At 45.8% G+C, this 20232-nt stretch overlaps 1 protein-coding gene across 3 annotated transcripts in view; it reads left to right on the forward strand.

The window, feature by feature from the left end:
- Window positions 1-19964, forward strand: part of si:ch211-212o1.2 (plasmanylethanolamine desaturase) — a 37515-nt gene extending 17551 nt beyond the window's left edge. Inside the window, exons 3-8 of one of the 3 annotated variants that reach the window (XR_006757014.1) lie at window positions 6598-6717; window positions 6857-6948; window positions 14254-14398; window positions 15128-15340; window positions 17993-19281; window positions 19504-19964. Coding sequence is in view for 2 of the 3 variants with exons in the window: in XM_014124249.2 (XP_013979724.1) it covers window positions 6598-6717; window positions 6857-6948; window positions 14254-14398; window positions 15128-15340; window positions 17993-18114 (692 nt within the window). In the remaining variant the exon portion in view is untranslated. Of the gene's footprint in view, window positions 1-6597; window positions 6718-6856; window positions 6949-14253; window positions 14399-15127; window positions 15341-17992; window positions 19404-19503 lie in introns of those variants that run through there. The other 2 variants (XM_014124249.2, XM_014124250.2) reach the window with 2 other exon arrangements.
- The last annotated feature ends 268 nt before the right edge of the window (window positions 19965-20232 follow it).

Consider the following 20232-nt stretch of genomic DNA (forward strand, 5'->3'; position numbering starts at 1 on the left):
AGAATGATGCTGTCATGGTATGTTGGCACCACTGACTCGGTCTTTGTGTTGTGAAAGGCAGCCATTCTGGGTGTGTGAGTTAGTTTTTGTCTGTGGCTCTGGAGGAGGTGAGAGGCTGTCTTTCAAAGGGACTCTGTACTGAGAACACAAGGCCTCAGCGTTTAGGACAACTCAGTCAGGAGAGAGGGAAGAAAAGAGCCCTTTGTCCAGACCAGATAGAGGCGGAATACTGGGCAAGCTTTGAAGTGCTGTACAGAAAGCATGCGAATCATGCATCTTTTTACACAGGACAAGCAAGATATTGACTACTTGTGATAAGTAACTCGGGCTCTGCTCAATATTCACACTATGTTATGGTACATGTAGATTCACTGAAGCCATCTGTACAGCAGACTAGGCCAGGTACACAGAGGCCCTTTCCTGGAACTCAGAGGCAGACCCCAACCACACTCAATCAGACCCATGTATTAGGAGGAAGGAGAAAAAAACCTGGGCTCCTTCCTCCTGGTTCATGTATTTTACCGACACCCTCACACAGAGATCCATGTCACGAGCTACTCATATTGCAAGATTATTTGAACTGAGAGGTTCAGAAATCACTTTCTTTGTCAGTGTGATGCACCACTATGGCAGGAGAGATGGGGCCCGTTCTGCTGCTGCTCTGTAAAGCGGTGCGGGAGGTAAAAGGGTGAGATGGAAAGAGAGCGAGAGAGAGAGAGGAGAAGGCCATTAGCATTCACAGGGTGTTGTTTGGTGCTGGCGCCGTCCCTCTGCGCCGAATCAGGCGTCGTTGATTAATTTCAGCCTATTAGCACCCCCCTTTCCTCATCTCCCGCCTCTCCCAGGTTAATTCCATGCCAGCGTGCGGAGTTGGGGGCTGCTGGTGTGAGCGATGGAAGAGGGGTTGCCAGGGAGCATGTTGTTGTCAGGACTGTATTAATGAGCACACCACTCTGGTCCTATGGACAGGGGGACTGTGTTTCTGGCTGCGTGCGTTTGCTCTGTCGAGGCCTGGCCTAGTTTCTCCTCTCATCAGGGATCCAGGGGCTGATGCAGATCACCTGACAGTGGCCCGACTGCTCAACCCTGGGTATGTGTGGGTGTGTGTGGGGGATGTGTGAAATTGACAGAATGGTAGAAATTGTGTCATACTTAGTGTGGAGACAACATATCTATGGTGCTATTAACCTTCCTGTAAATGGTGTGGTCTATATATTATCTTGGGCCAAAGTTTTCACTGGTTTTTCACGCTCAACAGTTTTCTGTGTGTATCAAGAATGGTCCACCATCCAAAGGACATCCAGCCAACTTAACACAACTGTGGGACGCATAGTCTGTATATGTTCTGTAGTATTAGGTTTCACCCCCCTTGATAAAAGGTACCATCTCTTAAATGTTGGATCATATCCTGCAAGAATTACAGACCTTTGTAAGGACCTTGCACACATTTTGTTAGCATCCCAGTGTGTTTTTGTATCAGTGGCTAGTAAGAAGTGAGGTCAGACAGTGGGTAAGTGGTAGAGGCCTGCCAGTCTCTGAAGGCATTCCTCTGCAGGAGCCTCTGCTGCACACCTGTCCTCCACAGCTGGTCACAGCACACCTGTCCTCCACAGCTGGCCACAGCACACCTGTCCTCCACAGCTGGCCACAGGTAACCTGTCCTCCACAGCTGGCCACAGCACACCTGTCCTCCACAGCTGGCCACAGCACACCTGTCCTCCACAGCTGGCCACAGCACACCTGTCCTCCACAGCTGGCCACAGCCCACCTGGCCTCCACAGCTGGTCACAGTACACCTGGCCTCCACAGCTGGCCACAGCCCACCTGGCCTCCACAGCTGGTCACAGCCCACCTGTCCTCCACAGCTGACCACAGCCCTCCTGGCCTCCACAGCTGGCCACAGCACACCTGGCCTCGCCTCCATACAGAGCGTGCACACCTGGATGCTTCTCACTTGATTAATCTGTTTCATTTAGAGCAGCTCATAACAGCTGGGAACATTCCAGTGTCCTCCATCATCAGTACATGGCTAGTACAGCTTAAACAAGTGCTATGTGAGAGATGAGACAGTGCACAAGTGAAGGGTTGTGTGTGGACTCTCCTGTGATGATTGAGGACCACTTCTATGTCTTGTGAGAGGGAGGTGTGAAACTAATATTCCCATGAGTATTGGACTGGTTGGTTAACTTGGTTTAGGTTATTGGTGTCAGTTGAGCCCGTGAGGCTTTATTAAAATCTGTCATCAATATCCCATTAACTCCTAGCACGCCAATCTACTGCATTAGAAAAGTCTAATGGCATTAAAGTTTCAGAAGGCCTGGCATCACTGTGGCACTTGACGCTTTGCATCCACAGAAAAGGAGAAAGAAAGAAGCGCTGGATATGGGGAAGAGAGTGAGGGACAGCGACACAAAGGTTAAAAGGTAAAGAAGGAAAATAAGGAAATCTGAATTGAGAGGTATAGTGTGAGAAGGAAGCAGAGGGAGAGGGGATCAGGCTAGTCTCCATGGATGTGGTGATGAGGTCCAGTACAGGAGTGGGCGGCTAGCTCCAGCTTAAGCAACTCTACACCGCTCCATAGCCTGCTGAATTATTCACTACCCCCCCCCCCGCTGGGGCAGAGTGGCAACACGGTGGTCTGCCCGCCCGTGCCCGGCCCACCCTGACCTGTGAGTTTAGAGCTGTGTCAGTGCTGCTCCGCACACGAGGGTTCACAACTCCAGCCTCGGCATACACTTGTCTTCATCGAACCGATTACCTCTTAACACTGTGGTTGATGGGGGACACACAGACTGTGGTGGACAGACAAAGATGTGGCGGCGCCACCAGCGGATGACCCCATGACCCTACAGAGCTCCGAGGGATGTTCTCCTGGTAGCAGGGCTGACCTCTCTCTGCTCATTAACACCGTAGATCACAGGACAGGTCCCCTGAACGGAAGAAAGTTACTCTACCCTCTCTTCAGAATGTAGTCATCAGCACAATTGTTCAGTGAAAGTGAATATGTACTGTACTTTTGAGTTTCTGTAGCTTTATTACTGTATCTGTTATGCAGTATCTTTGTATTCACACTGACTATACAAAACATTAAGAATATCTGCTCATTCCATGACAGGCTGGCCAGGTGAAAAGATGAAGGGGAGGAGACAGGTTAAAGAAGGATTTTTAAGACTCAAGACAATTGAGACATGGATTGTGTATGTGTGCCATTCAGAGGGTGAATGGAAAAGATAAAAGATTTCAGTGCAGGGTTTGGTAGTAGGTGCCAGGTGCACCGGTTTGATTCAAGAACTGCAATGCTGCTGTTCAACAGTTTCCTGTGTGTATCAAGAATAATCCACCACCCAAAGGACATCCAACCAATGTGACACAACTGTGGGAAGCATCTCCAGAAATAAGTCTCTCACTGTTGCCGCCTGCTATCGACCCCCCTCCGCTCCCAGCTGTGCCCTGGACACCATTTGTGAATTGATCGCCCCCCATCTAGCCTCAGAGTTTGTTCTGTTAGGTGACCTAAACTGGGATATGCTTAACACCCCGGCAGTCCTACAATCTAAGCTAGATGCCCTCAATCTCACACAAATCATCAAAGAACCCACCAGGTACAACCCTAAATCCGTAAACATGGGCACCCTCATAGACATTATCCTGACCAACTTGCCCTCCAAATACACCTCCGCTGTTTTCAATCAGGATCTCAGCGATCACTGCCTCATTGCCTGTATCCGCTATGGGTCTGCGGTCAAACGACCACCCCTCATCACTGTCAAATGCTCCCTAAAACACTTCTGCGAGCAGGCCTTTCTAATCGACCTGGCCCGGGTATCCTGGAAGGATATTGACCTCATCCCGTCAGTCGAGGATGCCTGGTCATTCTTTAAAAGTAATTTCCTCACCATCTTAGATAAGCATGCCCCGTTCAAAAAATGCAGAACTAAGAACAGATATAGCCCTTGGTTCACTCCAGACCTGACTGCCCTTGACCAGCACAAAAACATCCTGTGGCGGACTGCAATAGCATCGAAAAGTCCCCGCGATATGCAACTGTTCAGGGAAGTCAGGAACCAATACACGCAGTCAGTCAGGAAAGCAAAGGCTAGCTTTTTCAAGCAGAAATTTGCATCCTGTAGCTCTAACTCCAAAAAGTTCTGGGACACTGTAAAGTCCATGGAGAACAAGAGCACCTCCTCCCAGCTGCCCACTGCACTGAGGCTAGGTAACACAGTCACCACCGATAAATCCATGATAATCGAAAATTTCAATAAGCATTTCTCAACGGCTGGCCATGCCGACCTCCTGGCTACTCCAACCCCGGCCAACAGCTCCAACCGCCCCCCGCAGCTACTCGCCCAAGCCTCCCCAGCTTCTCCTTCACCCAAATCCAGATAGCAGATGTTCTGAAAGAGCTGCAAAACCTGGACCCGTACAAATCAGCTGGGCTAGACAATCTGGACCCTCTCTAAAACTATCCGCCGCCATTGTTGCAACCCCTATTACCAGCCTGTTCAACCTCTCTTTCGTATCGTCCGAGATCCCTAAAGATTGGAAAGCTGCCGCAGTCATCCCCCCTTCAAAGGGGGTGACACCCTAGACCCAAACTGTTACAGACCTATTTCCATCCTGCCCTGCCTATCTAAAGTCTTCGAAAGCCAAGTTAATAAACAGATCACTGACCATTTCGAATCCCACCGTACCTTCTCCGCTGTGCAATCCTCAGCCACGCTCAAGGTACTAAACGATATCATAACCGCCATCGATAAAAGACAGTACTGTGCAGCCTTCTTCATCGACCTGGCCAAGGCTTTCAACTCTGTCAATCACCGTATTCTTATCGGCAGACTCAATAGCCATGGTTTTTCTAATGACTGCCTCGCCTGGTTCACCAACTACTTTGCAGACAGAGTTCAAGTGTGTCAAATCGGAGGGCATGTTGTCCGGACCTCTGGCAGTCTCTATGGGGGTACCACAGGGTTCAATTCTCGGGCCAACTCTTTTCTCTGTATATATCAATGATGTCGCTCTTGCTGCGGGTGACTCCCTGATCCACCTCTACGCAGACGACACCATTCTGTATACTTCTGGCCCTTCCTTGGACACTGTGCTAACAAACCTCCAAACGAGCTTCAATGCCATACAACACTCCTTCCGTGGCCTCCAACTGCTCTTAAACGCTAGTAAAACCAAATGCATGCTTTTCAACCGTTCGCTGCCCGCACCTTCCCGCCCAACTAGCATCACCACCTTGGACGGTTCCGACCTAGAATATGTGGACAACTATAAATACCTAGGTGTCTGGTTAGACTGTAAACTCTCCTTCCAGACTCATATTGAACATCTCCAATGTAAAATCAAATCTAGAATCGGCTTTCTATTTCGCAACAAAGCCTCCTTCACTCATGCTGCCAAACTTACCCTCGAAAAACTGACTATCCTACCGATCCTCGACTTCGGCGATGGCATCTACAAAATAGCTTCCATTACTCTACTCAGCAAACTGGATGCAGTCTATCACAGTGCCATCCGTTTTGTTACCAAATCACCTTATACCACCCACCAATGCGACCTGTATGCTCTAGTCGGCTGGCCCTCGCTACATATTCCTCGCCAGACCCACTGGCTCCAGGTCATGTATAAGTCTATGTTAGGTAAAGCTCCACCTTATCTCAGTTCACTGGTCACGATAACAACACCCACCCGTAGCACACGTTCCAGCAGGTATATCTCACTGATCATCCCCAAAGCCAACACCTCATTTGGCCGCCTTTCCTTCCAGTTCTCTGCTGCCAGTGACTGGAACGAATTGCAAAAATCGCTGAAGCTGGAGACTTTTATTTCCCTCACCAACTTTAAACATCAGCTACCTGAGCTGCTAACCGATCGCTGCAGCTGTACATAGTCCATCTGTAAATTGCCCACCCAATCTACCTACCTCATCCCCATACTGTTTTGATTGTATTTACTTTTCTGCTCTTTTGCACACCAGTATTTCTACTTGCACATCATCATATGCTCATTTATCACTCCAGTGTTAAACTGCTAAATTGTAATTATTCGCTCCTATGGCCTATTTATTGCCTTACCTCCTCATGCCTTTTGCACACACTGTATATAGACTTTCTTTTTTTCCGAATGTGTCATTGACTTGTTTATTGTGTTATTGGCTTGTTTATTGTTTACTCCATGTGTAACTCTGTGTTGTTGTCTGTGTCACACTGCTTTGCTTTATCTTGGCCAGGTCGCAGTTGTAAATGAGAACTTGTTCTCAACTAGCCTACCTGGTTAAATAAAGGTGAAATAAATAAAAATAAAAAAATCCCTGTGGAACGTTTTCGACTCATGTAATGTTGTGTGATTTGTTGTCTTCCTCAGGTAATGTGTAATGTTGTGTGATTTTCTGTCTTCCTCAGGTAATGTGTAATGTTGTGTGATTTGTTGTCTTCCTCAGGTAATGTGTAATGTTGTGTGATTTGTTGTCTTCCTCAGGTAATGTGTAATGTTGTGTGATTTCCTGCCTTCCTCAGGTAATGTGTAATGTTGTGTGATTTCCTGTCTTCCTCAGGTAATGTGTAATGTTGTGTGATTTCCTGTCTTCCTCAGGTAAGCGACTGCAAGAGTGGATCAGTGTAGTTCTGTGCCTCTCTCTCTTCATCATTAACCTCTCCTTCCTTCTCCTCAACTTCTCCACTGTGCACATCTACAAAATCATCTTCGGCATCCGTGAGTTTCTCTAACATATTTTTTGTGTTTCTGTTTGAAATGACCTTGAAATTACATTACGTCTCCAAAACATTTGTTGTCTGATATTATGGCAAAAGATTTGGTAAAATACTTTTTCCTCCTTTGTTCCCCACTACAGTAATGGGGATAGTGATGGCGGACTTTGCATCTGGTATGGTGCACTGGGGAGCAGACACCTGGGGCTCTGTGGACATCCCTGTCCTTGGGAAGGTAAGGGACAGGGTTCTGAGTTCAAGGTCATTCCCAGACCTTAGACTCATCATTTGACTCTTGAGAAGGATTACAAATGGCTATAGTGCCTTCAGAAAGTATTCACACCCCTTGACTTTTTCCACATGTTGTTGTGTTACAGCCTGAATTCAAAATGGATTAAATGTAGATTGTGTCACTGGCCTACACAATACCCCATAATGTCAGAGTGGAATTTACAAATTAATAAAAAATGAAAAGCTGAAATACCTTGAGTCAATAAGTATTCAAGCCCTTTGTTATGACAAGCCTAAATAAGTTCAGGAGTAAAAGTGTGCTTAACAAGTAACATAATAAGTTGCATGGATTCACACTGTGTACAATAATAGTGTTCAACATGATTTTTGAATGACTGCCTCATCTCTGTACCCAACACATACAATTACCTGTAAGGTCGAGCAGTGAATTTTAAACAGATTCAACCACAAAGACCAGAGAGGTTTTCCAATGCCTCACAAAGAAGGGCACCTATTGGTAGATGGGGAAAAAAAGAAGAAGCAAACATTGAATTTCCATTTGAGCACCCAGTCACTGCAAAAATACAATAATACTGCCCATTGGACAAATCCAATGAAACACAGAGTACCACTCTCCATATTTCCAAGCATAGTGGTGGCTGCATCATGGTATGGGTATAATTGTAATTGATAAGGACTGGGGAGTTTTTCAGGATAAAAAATTTACAGAATGGAGCTATGCACAGGCAAAATCCTAGAGGAAAACCTGGTTCAGTCTGCTTTCCACCAGACACTGGGAGATGAATTCCCCTTTCAGCAGGGCAATAACCTAAAACAAGGCCAAATCTACACTGAAGAAGATAGTGAATGTTCCTGAGTGGCCGAGTTACAGTTTTGACTTAAATATGCTTGAAAATCTATGGTAAAAAATGGTTCTCTAGCAATGATCAACAACCAATTTGACAGAGCTTGAATAATTTTTTTAAAGAATAATGCATTTTTTAAAGAACAATGGGGAAATTTTGTACATTTCAGGTGTGCAAAGCTCTTAGACTTACCCAGAAATACTCACCGCTGTAATCACTGCCTAAGGTGATTCTTACATGTATCGACTCAGGGGTCTGGATACTTATGTAAATTATATATTTCTGTATTTCATTTTCAACAAGGTTACAAACATTTCTAAAATCATGTTTTTACTTTGTCATTATGAGGTATTGTGTAGATGGGTGAGAATTATTTTTTTTTAAATTCAGGCTGTAACAGAAAAATGTGGAATAAGTCAAGGGGTATGAATACTTTCTGAAGGCACTGTACATATCAGTCATGAGGGATCGTTAGGCAAAACATAATATAATTCCATTTCTCAATGAGCTATATCAGTGAAGTCACACCCACACTGTCTGCATACATTACCTGTGCTTCTGCAAACCACCGCCCAGCACATCCACCGTCTGAGAAGGCCACATCCAGCCAGTCCCCCCCTTCCTGTCCCCCCTACACCCCAGTTGTGTGAAGGGCACAGCCATCCAGGGTTATTACCATACAGTAGCTCTGGGTTTTGTTGGTCTTTTGTGGTTCATCCTCCCTTGGCTGCTCCAAGCAAAATGTCATTCTATCCCTCAGGATATACCACTACAGTACATTTCTGCCCCCCCTCCCCAAGCCAGCCATCACAGCCACCCCACCCACTCCTCTGGGGCTGGGGTTCCAGCACCCTGGGCTCTGTATTAATGCATGAGCACAACTTGGTCATGCTCCCCTCTCCCAATTAAAGAAAAGGTCACTCTTATCCTGTCCAATTAAAAGAGCACCTGGCCCTTATGTTGTGCAGTTTGGTGGGTGTCGTCTTTGAGGTGATGAATCGCTGGGTCTGTGTGTATATCTGCTGATGATGGGGCTTATTGTTATATTGTCAGGGGTCAAGGGTCAGGGGGGACAGGGGGAGAAAAGGAATTGGCATTTTAATCTCCAGCTCTGCTTATGATCAGTATGTGAAATGGCATCACTGATCTTCACAGTGATTTATGTTATTCTGCGTACATTATATTAGGTATCGTATTTTGACTGTAACCAGACTGTTTCTATGACCAAAGCACAGCTGTGTGTTGAAGTCAGGTGTACAGACAGTTCCAGGGTCATTCTACATCAAAAAGCACAATAAGAGGTTTGACACCCACCGTCTTCGATTGTTCTGAAATTGTTTCTGTGGTTAGAAACAGATAAGATAAGCATTTCTGCAACATTATTTTATGTATATATATAATTTGATCTCTGAGAAATTAAGCTAATTGATTGCACCCAAATTGGCACTTTCAATTATAGGATTCATATAATATTCAATAAATATAGTACCCAATATCCAATTTGCACAAAAAACTCTTCTTAACAATAATTCAAATGTGAGCAATCCAAATAAATGGTCAAACCCCACCCCAATGACCAGTGTACAGTATCAGTTCTCTATGTTTGACAAGCTGTGACTTGGTGTATTGTTTAATCTTACTGGCAATATTTTTTCCCCTGTTCAGAGAAATTATCCATTGATGTCGCTTGCATTTTTCCCATAAATTAAGTGAAAGTACCAGGTTTTGCCCACTGGAAGCCACTGTTCCTGCTACTGCCCTTTTTATCTATTATATTATATGAGATCTATAAATTGAAAGGGACAATTTGGGTGCAATCAATTAGCTAATTTTTCAGAGTTCAAATAGTCTATCAACAGATGAATGTTGCAGGAATGCTTATCTTATCTGTTTCTAATTACTGCTACGGACTTTGGTGGTCCTTGGTGGTCCCCGGTTTTATGGGGGAGGGTCGTCAGCGAAATGGGGATAAATACACCTTTCCCCCATACATCGAGGATACTCTCCAAGCAGACACACTGTTATTTTTGGTTGTGCCATTTTGGGGCTTCTTTGTGTTCGTTTGTTTTGGCACCTCTCAACACCCCTCATTATCACCATCTATGCACGCATCCACTCACCCAGGTGTGTACAATTTCGCTGACGAACCTCCCGGCTCCGCCCACCGACATCCGATTTAAGGAAAACAAGAGCAAAGAGAAAGAATTCGGCAAACAGAGTGGGAGGGTCGTCATATTACAGAAAAGATTTCAGAACAATCTGAGATGGTGGGTGTTATGTCTTTCTGAAATGACAGGAACGACTCACCACATATTAGACTACACATCACTAGGAATATCAGACACAATGTAATATAATATACATTCTGAACACCTCGACACCTAGTGTTAAAGGTGTACAATTAAGCAAAACAAATAGGTAAATAGCCCAATTGTTGGACAGGGACCTTTCTTAAAGATGTGTAGGGGCCTACATGTTGGCTACTGTATGTTACTGTACTGCAACAAAGGCCTTGTTCTCCTCTGTAGTATATTCCTCAAACATACTTGTGCCCTGGTGAGGCAAAGGGGGGCCGTCCTAGCAGAGCAGACTGCCTGCCCCCTGTAGTTCCAGCTAAGGGGCCCGGGCCTGCTGCCTGCTCTCCTTTCATCAGCAGCCTGTCTGGTTGGAGTTCCAGAACGGCTCAGTCCCTGTTCAGCCTGCCGCCCCACCGTGCAGCGCTTACTGCTCTGACTCTGTAACATGGCCGCTGCTCGCTGTCGATCCTTTCGCTGTCTGGGATAATTAGGATTCACCACCTGGGAACGATCGGACTTCAAAAAGAGCGGGGGAATTTACAGACATCTAGAAGCGAGTGCTTTAAGACCCTTAACCGGCAGATTAAAGGAAACACTTAGCGGATGGATACGCCGTTTTGTCCCGAGGTTCAAACAGAAAAACTTCACTTGAAGGAAAATCATTTATGACAGTGATTAGAGGAGAAAAAAACTCTAATTGAACGTCTTAAATCAGTTCAGTCCATAGTCGAGGGTGAGGGGAGGGGCATTTCCTTTCCATGGCCGGGTAACCAGGACGATGGTAGATGTGAGTCCTGATTAGTGAAAGGCAGGCGAGGCAGGCCGTTAAACGATGTGGGATTAGTGCTGGTGTGACTCGGGGCGGCTGCAGTGTGCCGAGGAGTCCACACACCCGCTCTGTGTGCCGTCTGGGGTTTACCGCTCCTTTAATCTCACAGACAGACTGGGAGAAGAGAACGAGAGGAACGGAAAGGAAGATAATTGTCAAAATATTGACAGATAGTTTCCCTTGCTCCAGAAGTGTCTTAATGTGTCCTCAGATATACATGTGATTGAGTTCTGCCCACAAACACAGGATAATGACTTTTTACCGTCAGTGACACGCTATGGTAATTTGGCGCCAAAAGATTCCTCTTTTTATGTGGGAAATAAATGACCTTCAATGTGTATTTTCTCTTTGTGCTCATGCAATTCTCTTCCTCTGTCCCTTTCATTTGTGACACCCATGCTGTTACAAGCAGGTGTCTGTCTCAGCTTAGCGCGGTGCTGGTTGTGAGTGACAGGCACCGCTGTTACAAGGTTTATTATGATGCTGGATCAGAGCCATAGGGCTGTGCAGTTTTATAGCAAGTTATCTCTCTGGTCCTTTTAGCATGATGGAGAGGTTTCCCCTCCAGCTTTCATGTACACTCCTCTACAGGGCAGTGGATCATGAGTTTAACTGTGAGACCAACTCTAACCTCTAACCCAGCGGTTCCCAAACTACGTGGTGTCGCCTGATATGAAATGTATTCAAATCTGAAAGATACAATTCAACCAGAGAGAACCCTTAGATCGTGGGAAAAGGTCGTACTTGACCGTTGTATTTGAATCATTCCCACGGTGAATGGCTAAGCCCGCTACGCTATGAAAACGCACACTATTGCAGAGACTTTGATATTACTGGATGCAATTGATATGGTGAAAACAATGAGTGGGAAGGAGAGGCACAGCAACTCACATCACTACCTTCGTCAGATAACACTGTTGAGCGAAGAATGTATGCTATTGCTAGAAATGAAATGAAAACTGACTGAACGACTCAAACTCCTCAGCTTCTGCTCTCCAAATGGATGTTAGCTGTGAGGGCCAAGATGCCCATCCATTGACTTTTGTCCGCTATACATGTCGGCGGATTCTGTTCACAACATCTTGTTATGTCTCATGATTCCCGAACATGAAACAGCACAGTGGATGTTCAGTGTGCTGTCTGGCTATATTGACGAAAAACAGATTCAATGGGATCGAATGATGGGCTTTTTGCCCAGGTGGGACTCCATCTATGGTGGGACGGAGGGCAGGCCTCTGCACTCTAGTTATGAATGTTGCTCCCTCTGCCATATGGACGCATTGTACGATACACCGAAACAACTTAAACTACATCAAACCACATCCATTGCGCACATTCCTGTTCACAAATCTATGTGGAGATATGGGATCAGAGCATGACAGTGTTCTATTTCACACCATGGCTCGTGGTTATCAAGGGGGAGTTTTGGAAAGATTTTAGTTTTATTTATTTTTACCCCTTTTTCTCCCCAATTTCGTGATATCCAATTGGTAGTTACAGTCTTGTCCCATCGCTGAAACTCCCGTACGGACTCGGGAGAGGCGAAAGTCGCTAGCCATGCGTCGTCCAAAACACAACCCTGCCAAGCCGCACTGCTTTTTGACACACTGCTCGCTTAACCCGTAAGCCAGCCGCACCAATGTGTTGGAGGATACACCGTACAACTGGTGACTGTTAGCATGCATGCATGCGCCCGGCCCGCCACAAGGAGTCGCTAGAGCGTGATGGGACAAGGAAATCCCGGCCGGCCAAACTCTCCCCTCATGGGACTCCCAGTCGCGGCCAGCTGCAACACAGCACAGGATCAAACCTGGGTCTGTAGTGATGCCTCTAGCACTGCGATGCAGTTCCTTAGACCGCTGCCCCACTCGGGAGGCCGGAAAGAATTCTTATTGGAGAGAGAGTCTTTCAAAAGCGAACCATGTCCCCTTCCCTCGGCTGTGCTTGTTTCTAACAGAACACAGCATCAGTAAGTGTCCCACATGAGTGATGACTGCTCACCTCCAACACTTGGAAGAGCACTTTGGGACCTACTTCCCAATCCGTTTGACTGTGATCCTGGCTCAGTTGACATGCCGGTAAGTGAAATCGAACAGCTGACTGAGCTGTCATGTGACCGAATGCTGCAGACAACGCATTCATGGATCACTACAGAAGATGTTTGGTTCCTGACTGAAAGGGAATACCCTGCTGTCTCCCTCTGAGCATTAATGCTGCGTTCAAAACAACTCGGAACTCAGAAATCTCAGAATTCCGACTTCAGTGCATTCAAGACAACTGGGAATTCGGAAAAACGAGTTCCGACTGGGAAAAAAAGGTTATCCAACTCAGAATTCCAACTTGTGAACTTGGGCCTCTTTCTAGAGCTCAGACTTTCCAACCTGAAGATCACTGAGGTCATGATTTGACCTCTTATTTTTCAGAGTTCCCAGTTGTCTTGAAAGCACAATAAAACTCATGGTACCCTTTGCCAGCTCATATATGTGTGAACCTGGATTCAGTGCTCTCGTCTGCATTGAAACCTAATATTGATCCAGGTTGGATGTGACAGCAGAGAAGAGGTGCACGTTGTCGACCACGCCCCTGACTTTGAGAAGCTCCGACATGACATGCATCAAGCGCACCCATCTCATTAGTGGTGGTGAGATAATTATGCCAGACTCATTTGCAATTGACTGTCATAGCCCCACATTAAAATTACATGACGGTGAGTTGAGAATACAATCTGAAATACTCTTAGAATGTTTTTCAATTAACTGCCATAGCCCCCAATAAATAAGTCAATACTGACTGTTAATTGGGGTCGTGAGAATTTTCAGATATGAAAATGGCGACATGGGCCAAAAAAGTTTGGGAATCCTTGCTCAAACACAGGTTATCCTGTCTCGCTCCAGGGTTTAGGATTTATGTAGAAAATCCCATTCCCAACCATAACACACCCTCTGACGACTTACATAATATAGCTTCCAATCCTTTTACATCCTTCAGCATCTCTTCCCTATGTTTTAATGGCCACAGCACTGTGTTTTAATGGACACAGCACCGTGAAAGCTACCCCTACCAACCTAGTACAAGTTCCAATATTTGCCATGGTCCTTCGACCCGGATTTGAGCCAGTAACGACACCTGATGACCACTTTATTGTTTTGGGAAATCTTTGGTATTTTGTTGCCCTTCAGATAATGAGGAGGTAGCCCGTTTTACCTTGTCTCTGACATGATTGGATTACACTGAATATTCAGATGTAAGTGAATTATCATAATGATATTCCTCTAACTACCTCCACTCCTCCTCTATCTTGTTCTCTTTTTGTCCAGGCATTCATCCGCCCATTCCGGGAACACCACATTGACCCCACAGCCATCACTCGACATGACTTCATAGAGACCAATGGGGACAACTGCATGCTCACAATACTGCCCCTGGCACATATGGCCTACAAGTTCCTGACGTACCAGCCAGGTGAGAGAGAGAGAGGGGATGGACACACACACACACCCATGCATTACAACCTGAGCAAGGTCTCATCCATAAAGGATGTGTGTGTGACACAACGCGGAGTGGAGCTGTAGACAGACAGACGCGGGTTACTCTCAGACCATGACAGGGTGATGTGTTTTACGAGAGACATGATGTCAGGGCTTCAGGGTGGCTCGGAGCGAGCCGGAGGTCACTGACCCTGTCATGAGCCGTGTCACAGTAAGAGGAGACAAAGACGGGGCGGAGGGCAGGGAAACCTATCATGTCTGCTGCTCGCTGAGTGTCAGGGTGAGGGGACAGGGTGGCATCCACACCTATCATGTCTGCTGCTCGCTGAGTGTCAGGGTGAGGGGACAGGGTGGCATCCACACCTATCATGTCTGCTGCTCGCTGAGTGTCAGGGTGAGGGGACAGGGGGACATGGAGGAACATGGAAGACCAGCGTGAGATTGGAGCCAAACAGAAACCAGACTCCACCACAACTTTATAGCCTTTCTAGTCATCTCAGCAACACTGGTTCTCCAAAATATGCTGATAATACTGTACTGTTTCATACTTGCAAGTATGAACCTTAAATAGTATAAATTGGGTTGTTACTCATTTACATGTGAAGATGCTTCATGTACTGAAACCACCTTGTCATTTTCAATGAATGTCACAATTCTCTCCCTCAACAACAAATCCCTCTCTCTCTCTCCCTCTCTCTCTCAGATGCCCTAGCAGAGACCTACCCCTGGCAGTGCTTTGTGTTTGCACTGGCAGTCTTCGTGACGTTGACCAATCAGATCCATAAGTGGTCTCACTCCTACTTTGGTCTTCCCCGCTGGGTGACGCTGCTGCAGGACTGTCACCTGGTGTTACCACGGAAACACCACCGCATCCACCACGTGTCCCCTCACGAGACCTACTACTGCATCACCACAGGTACTATACAATACTGTACTGACATACCACTTACTACTTTATCACTTCAGGTGCTACACTGAGGATACAAAACATTAAGAACACCTGCTCTTTCCATGACATAAACTAACCAGGTGAATCCAGGTGAAAGCTATGATCCCTTATTGTTGTCACTTCAATCAGTGTAGACGAAGGGGAGGAGACAGGTTAAAGGAGGATGTTTAAGCCTTGAGACAATTGAGACATGGATTGTGTATGTGTGTCATTTAGAGGGTGAATGGGCAAGACAAAATGTTGATGTGCCTTTGAACAGGGTATGGTAGTAGGTGCCAGGCGCACTGGTTTGTGTCAGGAACTGCAACGCTGCTGGGCTTTTCATGCTCAACAGTTTCCTGTATTAAGAATGGTCCACCACCCAAAGGACATACAGCCAACTTGATACAACTGTGGGAAGCATTGGAGTCAACATGGTCCAGCATCCCTGTGGAACGCTTTCGACACCTTGTAGAGTCTATGCCCCAACTAATTGAGCCTATTCTGAGGGCAAAAGGGGGTGCAGCTCAATATTAGGAAGGTGTTCCTAATGTTTGGTATACTCAGTGGATTCACTACTCTGTATATTACCTAAGAGGTACTATACAATACTGAAGTAATATACTTATTAATACTGCATAGCCACAGGTAATTCACAGTAATGTGCTTTACAGTACTGACATACTGCTTACTACTGCATCACCGTGGCTACTGTAACACATTACTGACATACCGCCTACTGTAACCACAGCATCACCATGGCTACTAACAGTAAGCCACTGCATATTTGCAGAGGAATTGTCACTGATCAAACATTAGTGACCTCTACAGCAGTGCAGTGTGGAACAGTATAGGTAAACTGCAGGGATCCACCTACCAAGAACACTGCAAGATCATGCACCATTCCATGCTCATAGAAGCTATCCCCCTTAGACCTCCCAGTTGAAGAAAACATAGAAGTTCATATGACAACGTACTAAACACGGGTGAGCTAACGGCTAAATCAAGAATAATTTTTGAAATGGTGTCTTCCATTGAAAGGTCCATCCATTCATGATGGCTGCCATTTGTGGGTGGCAGATGTAAATAACATGGAAAAGCAATCTGTTTGGTTATGCATGTGTGTGTTTGAAAGCATAGGCCTGAGTAAGAGATCCACATTGAGTATTCAGTGTGTGTCTGAGAGAGTGCACTGGAGAGAGGATGCTTGTGCGTCACCCTGCCCCCCTATGGAAAACAGATGTGTGTGTGTGTGTGTGCAGAGGGGTGTTTGTGTGTGAGCGCACGCCTCGTCTTCATAGTCCCTAACCTTGGGGGGGGGGGGGCTGTGATGAGTAGAGTGGAGGTCACAGGGGAGCACCACAGCTCTGTCCCCACTCCTCCACCTCACCTGCCTGGGTCCCCGCGGCCTGCCGCCTGCCTTTGTGTGCCAGTGGCTGACAATCTCCATGTATATTTAATGCTAACCTGCTGTCAGTGCTAACAAATAGGCCTGCATGGGGAGAGAGAGGAGAAATCAAACAAATAAGCGGAGCTGCTTTGCTCTCCTTTTGGAGAGGTTCACCAGAGGGACCGCAGACACAATGCACGCGCAACACACTCTGCTCTGTTTGCATGCACAGCACTCACTGTATGCCCCCACTGTATGCCCCCACTGTATGCACCCACTGTATGCCCCCACTGTATGCCCTCACTGTATGCCCCCACTGTATGCACCCACTGCATGCCCCCACTGTATGCCCTCACTGTATGCACCCACTGTATGCTCCCACTGTATGCCCCCACTGTATGCCCCCACTGTATGCACCCACTGTATGCCCCCACTGTATGCCCCCACTGTATGCACCCACTGTATGCACCCACTGTATGCACCCACTATATGCCCTCACTGTATGTGTATGTAAAGTGTACAGTATGGATCTCTATAGGCTGTTTGATGTGTGTGCACACAGTCCTTATATATACTGTATCCCTGAATGTGTATTTCTCTGTCAATACTGTATATCTTTGTGTGTGTATGTGTGGCAATTCCTACATTGCATCCAGTATCTTTGTGGATCCAAATAAAGTGTTCAGGTGTGTGTGTGTGTGTGTGTGTGTGTGTGTGTGTGTGTGTGTGTGTGTGTGTGTGTGTGTGTGTGTGTGTGTGTGTGTGTGTGTGTGTGTGTGTGTGTGTGTGTGTGTGTGTGTGTGTGAGCGTGGGTTTGCGTGTACAACCACGTGCGTTCGCTCCCTTCCTTCCCGTGTATGTGTAGTACTAAAAACGTATTTGATGTCTAACCCTCCTGGGAGTGGGTGTCTGATTCTATAGCATGGCTCAGGGTGGATGGTGGATGTGAGGTATTTGAGTTCAGCAGGCCCTGTGTGATGTATGGTGTGTGGAGATGCAGTACATATTTATAACTAAGTGTGTGCATTACTCTGGTGCCAAAGCCAGATCTCCTTCCTCTCCGCAGGGAGCAAAGATCCTCTGAGAGCTTCTGTATCTGCTGCTGCCTGGAACACAGTGTGGTGTGGGGGATGTGTGCATGTTTCATTTGATATCTTCCTTTTGTTAACTTGCCTGATGTATTTCTTCCCAATACCCTCGCTCTCTTTTCATCTTTCTTCCCCCCCCCATTCCATCCCTCTCTTTCTCAGGGTGGTTGAACTACCCTCTGGACAAGGTGGGCTTCTGGCGGAGGATGGAGAGGTTGATAGAGAGAGTGACAGGTCACACGCCTCGGAGTGATGACATGGAATGGACCAAGAAAATGGAGTGAAGGGCTCTGGGACTCTCTCTGGACCAGGAGGACAGTGGGGTGGGGGTTTTGGGCTGGCGGGCTAAGACTGGGAAGGGTTTTTCCTGCTTTTCACCCACTTCCTGTGTCTCTCTTCCTTACCCCTTACACTATAACACGCCTACAGTATATACTTCCTTGTCATGGCACAGCACCTCAGCAATGACACTAGTAATGCGGCCTTCTAGATACTTCCAAGATCCATCCGTTCTTTACTTTTGTTTGCTATTTGCTTTTTCAGTGTTGCAAGAGAAGCAGTCCACAGTCAGACTCTGTTTGCAATAGTCGGTCCAGTGGCAGATCTGGGGTTGACTTTGGAGATTCTTTTGTCCTTTTTGTGACCCCATTTCTGTTAACTGCTCATCCTTCCATCCAATGGACTTGTATCTCCTTGCATATCTTAACCAATTGGCTGTTATTTTATTGTGTCAGTGTAAGAGGTTTCTGGAGGATGGGCTCTCCAGGGGAAAAACCATGTTGTCTTCTCAGGCATTGTCTTACATGACACAGAGAAAGAGGCTGTCATCTGGATTCAAGTTCAGCTTAATGTAAGAAGGCAGTCATATTGCTCCTTACCTAAGTTGGGGAAAAACAACCAAATGTCTTACCTACAGTATGTATTGGCCTTTTAAATGTATCGATTTTATTTGTTTGATTCAATGGAATTTGTTTTGAAATTATGTTTAGATCAATCATGGTGCAATGAAACGTTGACTCAAACAAATGACCCTCACCTCTAGTAACTATGTGACGATGTTCACAGATTCTTCCTTACTCATTTGGTCAGGTAAGAGTAGAGAACCACGGAGGATCAAACAGCAGGCTATTTATTTTGAAGACTGTAATGAAATTCTTTCTACCTTCAAAAGGTAAATATCTGCACTTTACTGACTTACCCATACCTATGTTTATAAAAGACAGTCCTGTCAGCACGCACACGCAGACACACGCACACACAGACACACACACACACACACGCAGGTTGACTTTTGTCATGAGTCTTGTCCTGGAGGCAGAACTGAGCGATTTCCCTTAGATAGGCCAGCTGCAAAGTCAAAAGTATCTATATTGAAGAAGAAAACAAATCTCATTATATTTGGTCTTAATTTAAGGTTAGGGTTAGGCATAAGGGTTAGCAGTGTGGTTAAGGTTAGGGTTAGGCATAAGGGTTAGCAGTGTGGATAAGGTTAGGGTTAGGCATAAGGGTTAGCAGTGTGGATAAGGTTAGGGTTAAGCATAAGGGTTAGCAGTGTGGTTAAGGTTAGGGTTAGGCATAAGGGTTAGCAGTGTGGATAAGGTTAGGGTTAGGCATAAGGGTTAGCAGTGTGGATAAGGTTAGGGTTAAGCATAAGGGTTAGCAGTGTGGATAAGGTTAGGGTTAGCAGTGTGGATAAGGTTAGGGTTAGGCATAAGGGTTAGCAGTGTGGTTAAGGTTAGGGTTAGGTTTAAAAATCTGATTTTTTTTACTTTGTGTCTGTGCCAGCTAGTGACCACTCTGCAGAGCTGCCTCCAGAACAACATTCATGACGAAAAACGCTAACCTGCCACACACACACACACACACACAGTTCCTGTCCATCATTGCATTGAATCGCTTGGACAGCTCGAAAGCAGCCATAATACACCCAGTTGAAATAAGTATGGTGTTTTCATCTTTGGGTTCATACCAGCAGCTTTTGGTTTTCTGTCTGGCTTTATAATGTTACATTTTTTATATTAACAGATCAGCCTTGAATTGAATTATTACTTCCCATCATGCAACTATTGCTCACAGCTAGTCTGCCTTAATGTTTTTATCTGCTGTATGATTTAATAAAGCTCTATTAACTGAACTGAAGTTTGTTTTCCTTTTATTTGTTGAAATAATCATTGCTAGATTTTACATGTCTATGTACAACAAATAATCTCAAAATACCAGATGATAGTTAAAGCATGTGAGAAAAATGTACAAGTGTGGTTGTTAACATCGCTTTCGAATAGACATGTTGTGTTTGTTCATCTTATGTGATATTTGGCTAAGAAAACCTGTTTCCTGTAGTTTGTGATTATGCCAATAGATGACCATCTAGATGGGCCAATGGGAGCTGCTCAGGCTGGAAA

This window comes from Salmo salar, chromosome ssa10 (genome assembly GCF_905237065.1).
Source record: "Salmo salar chromosome ssa10, Ssal_v3.1, whole genome shotgun sequence".
Classification (NCBI taxonomy): domain Eukaryota; kingdom Metazoa; phylum Chordata; class Actinopteri; order Salmoniformes; family Salmonidae; genus Salmo; species Salmo salar.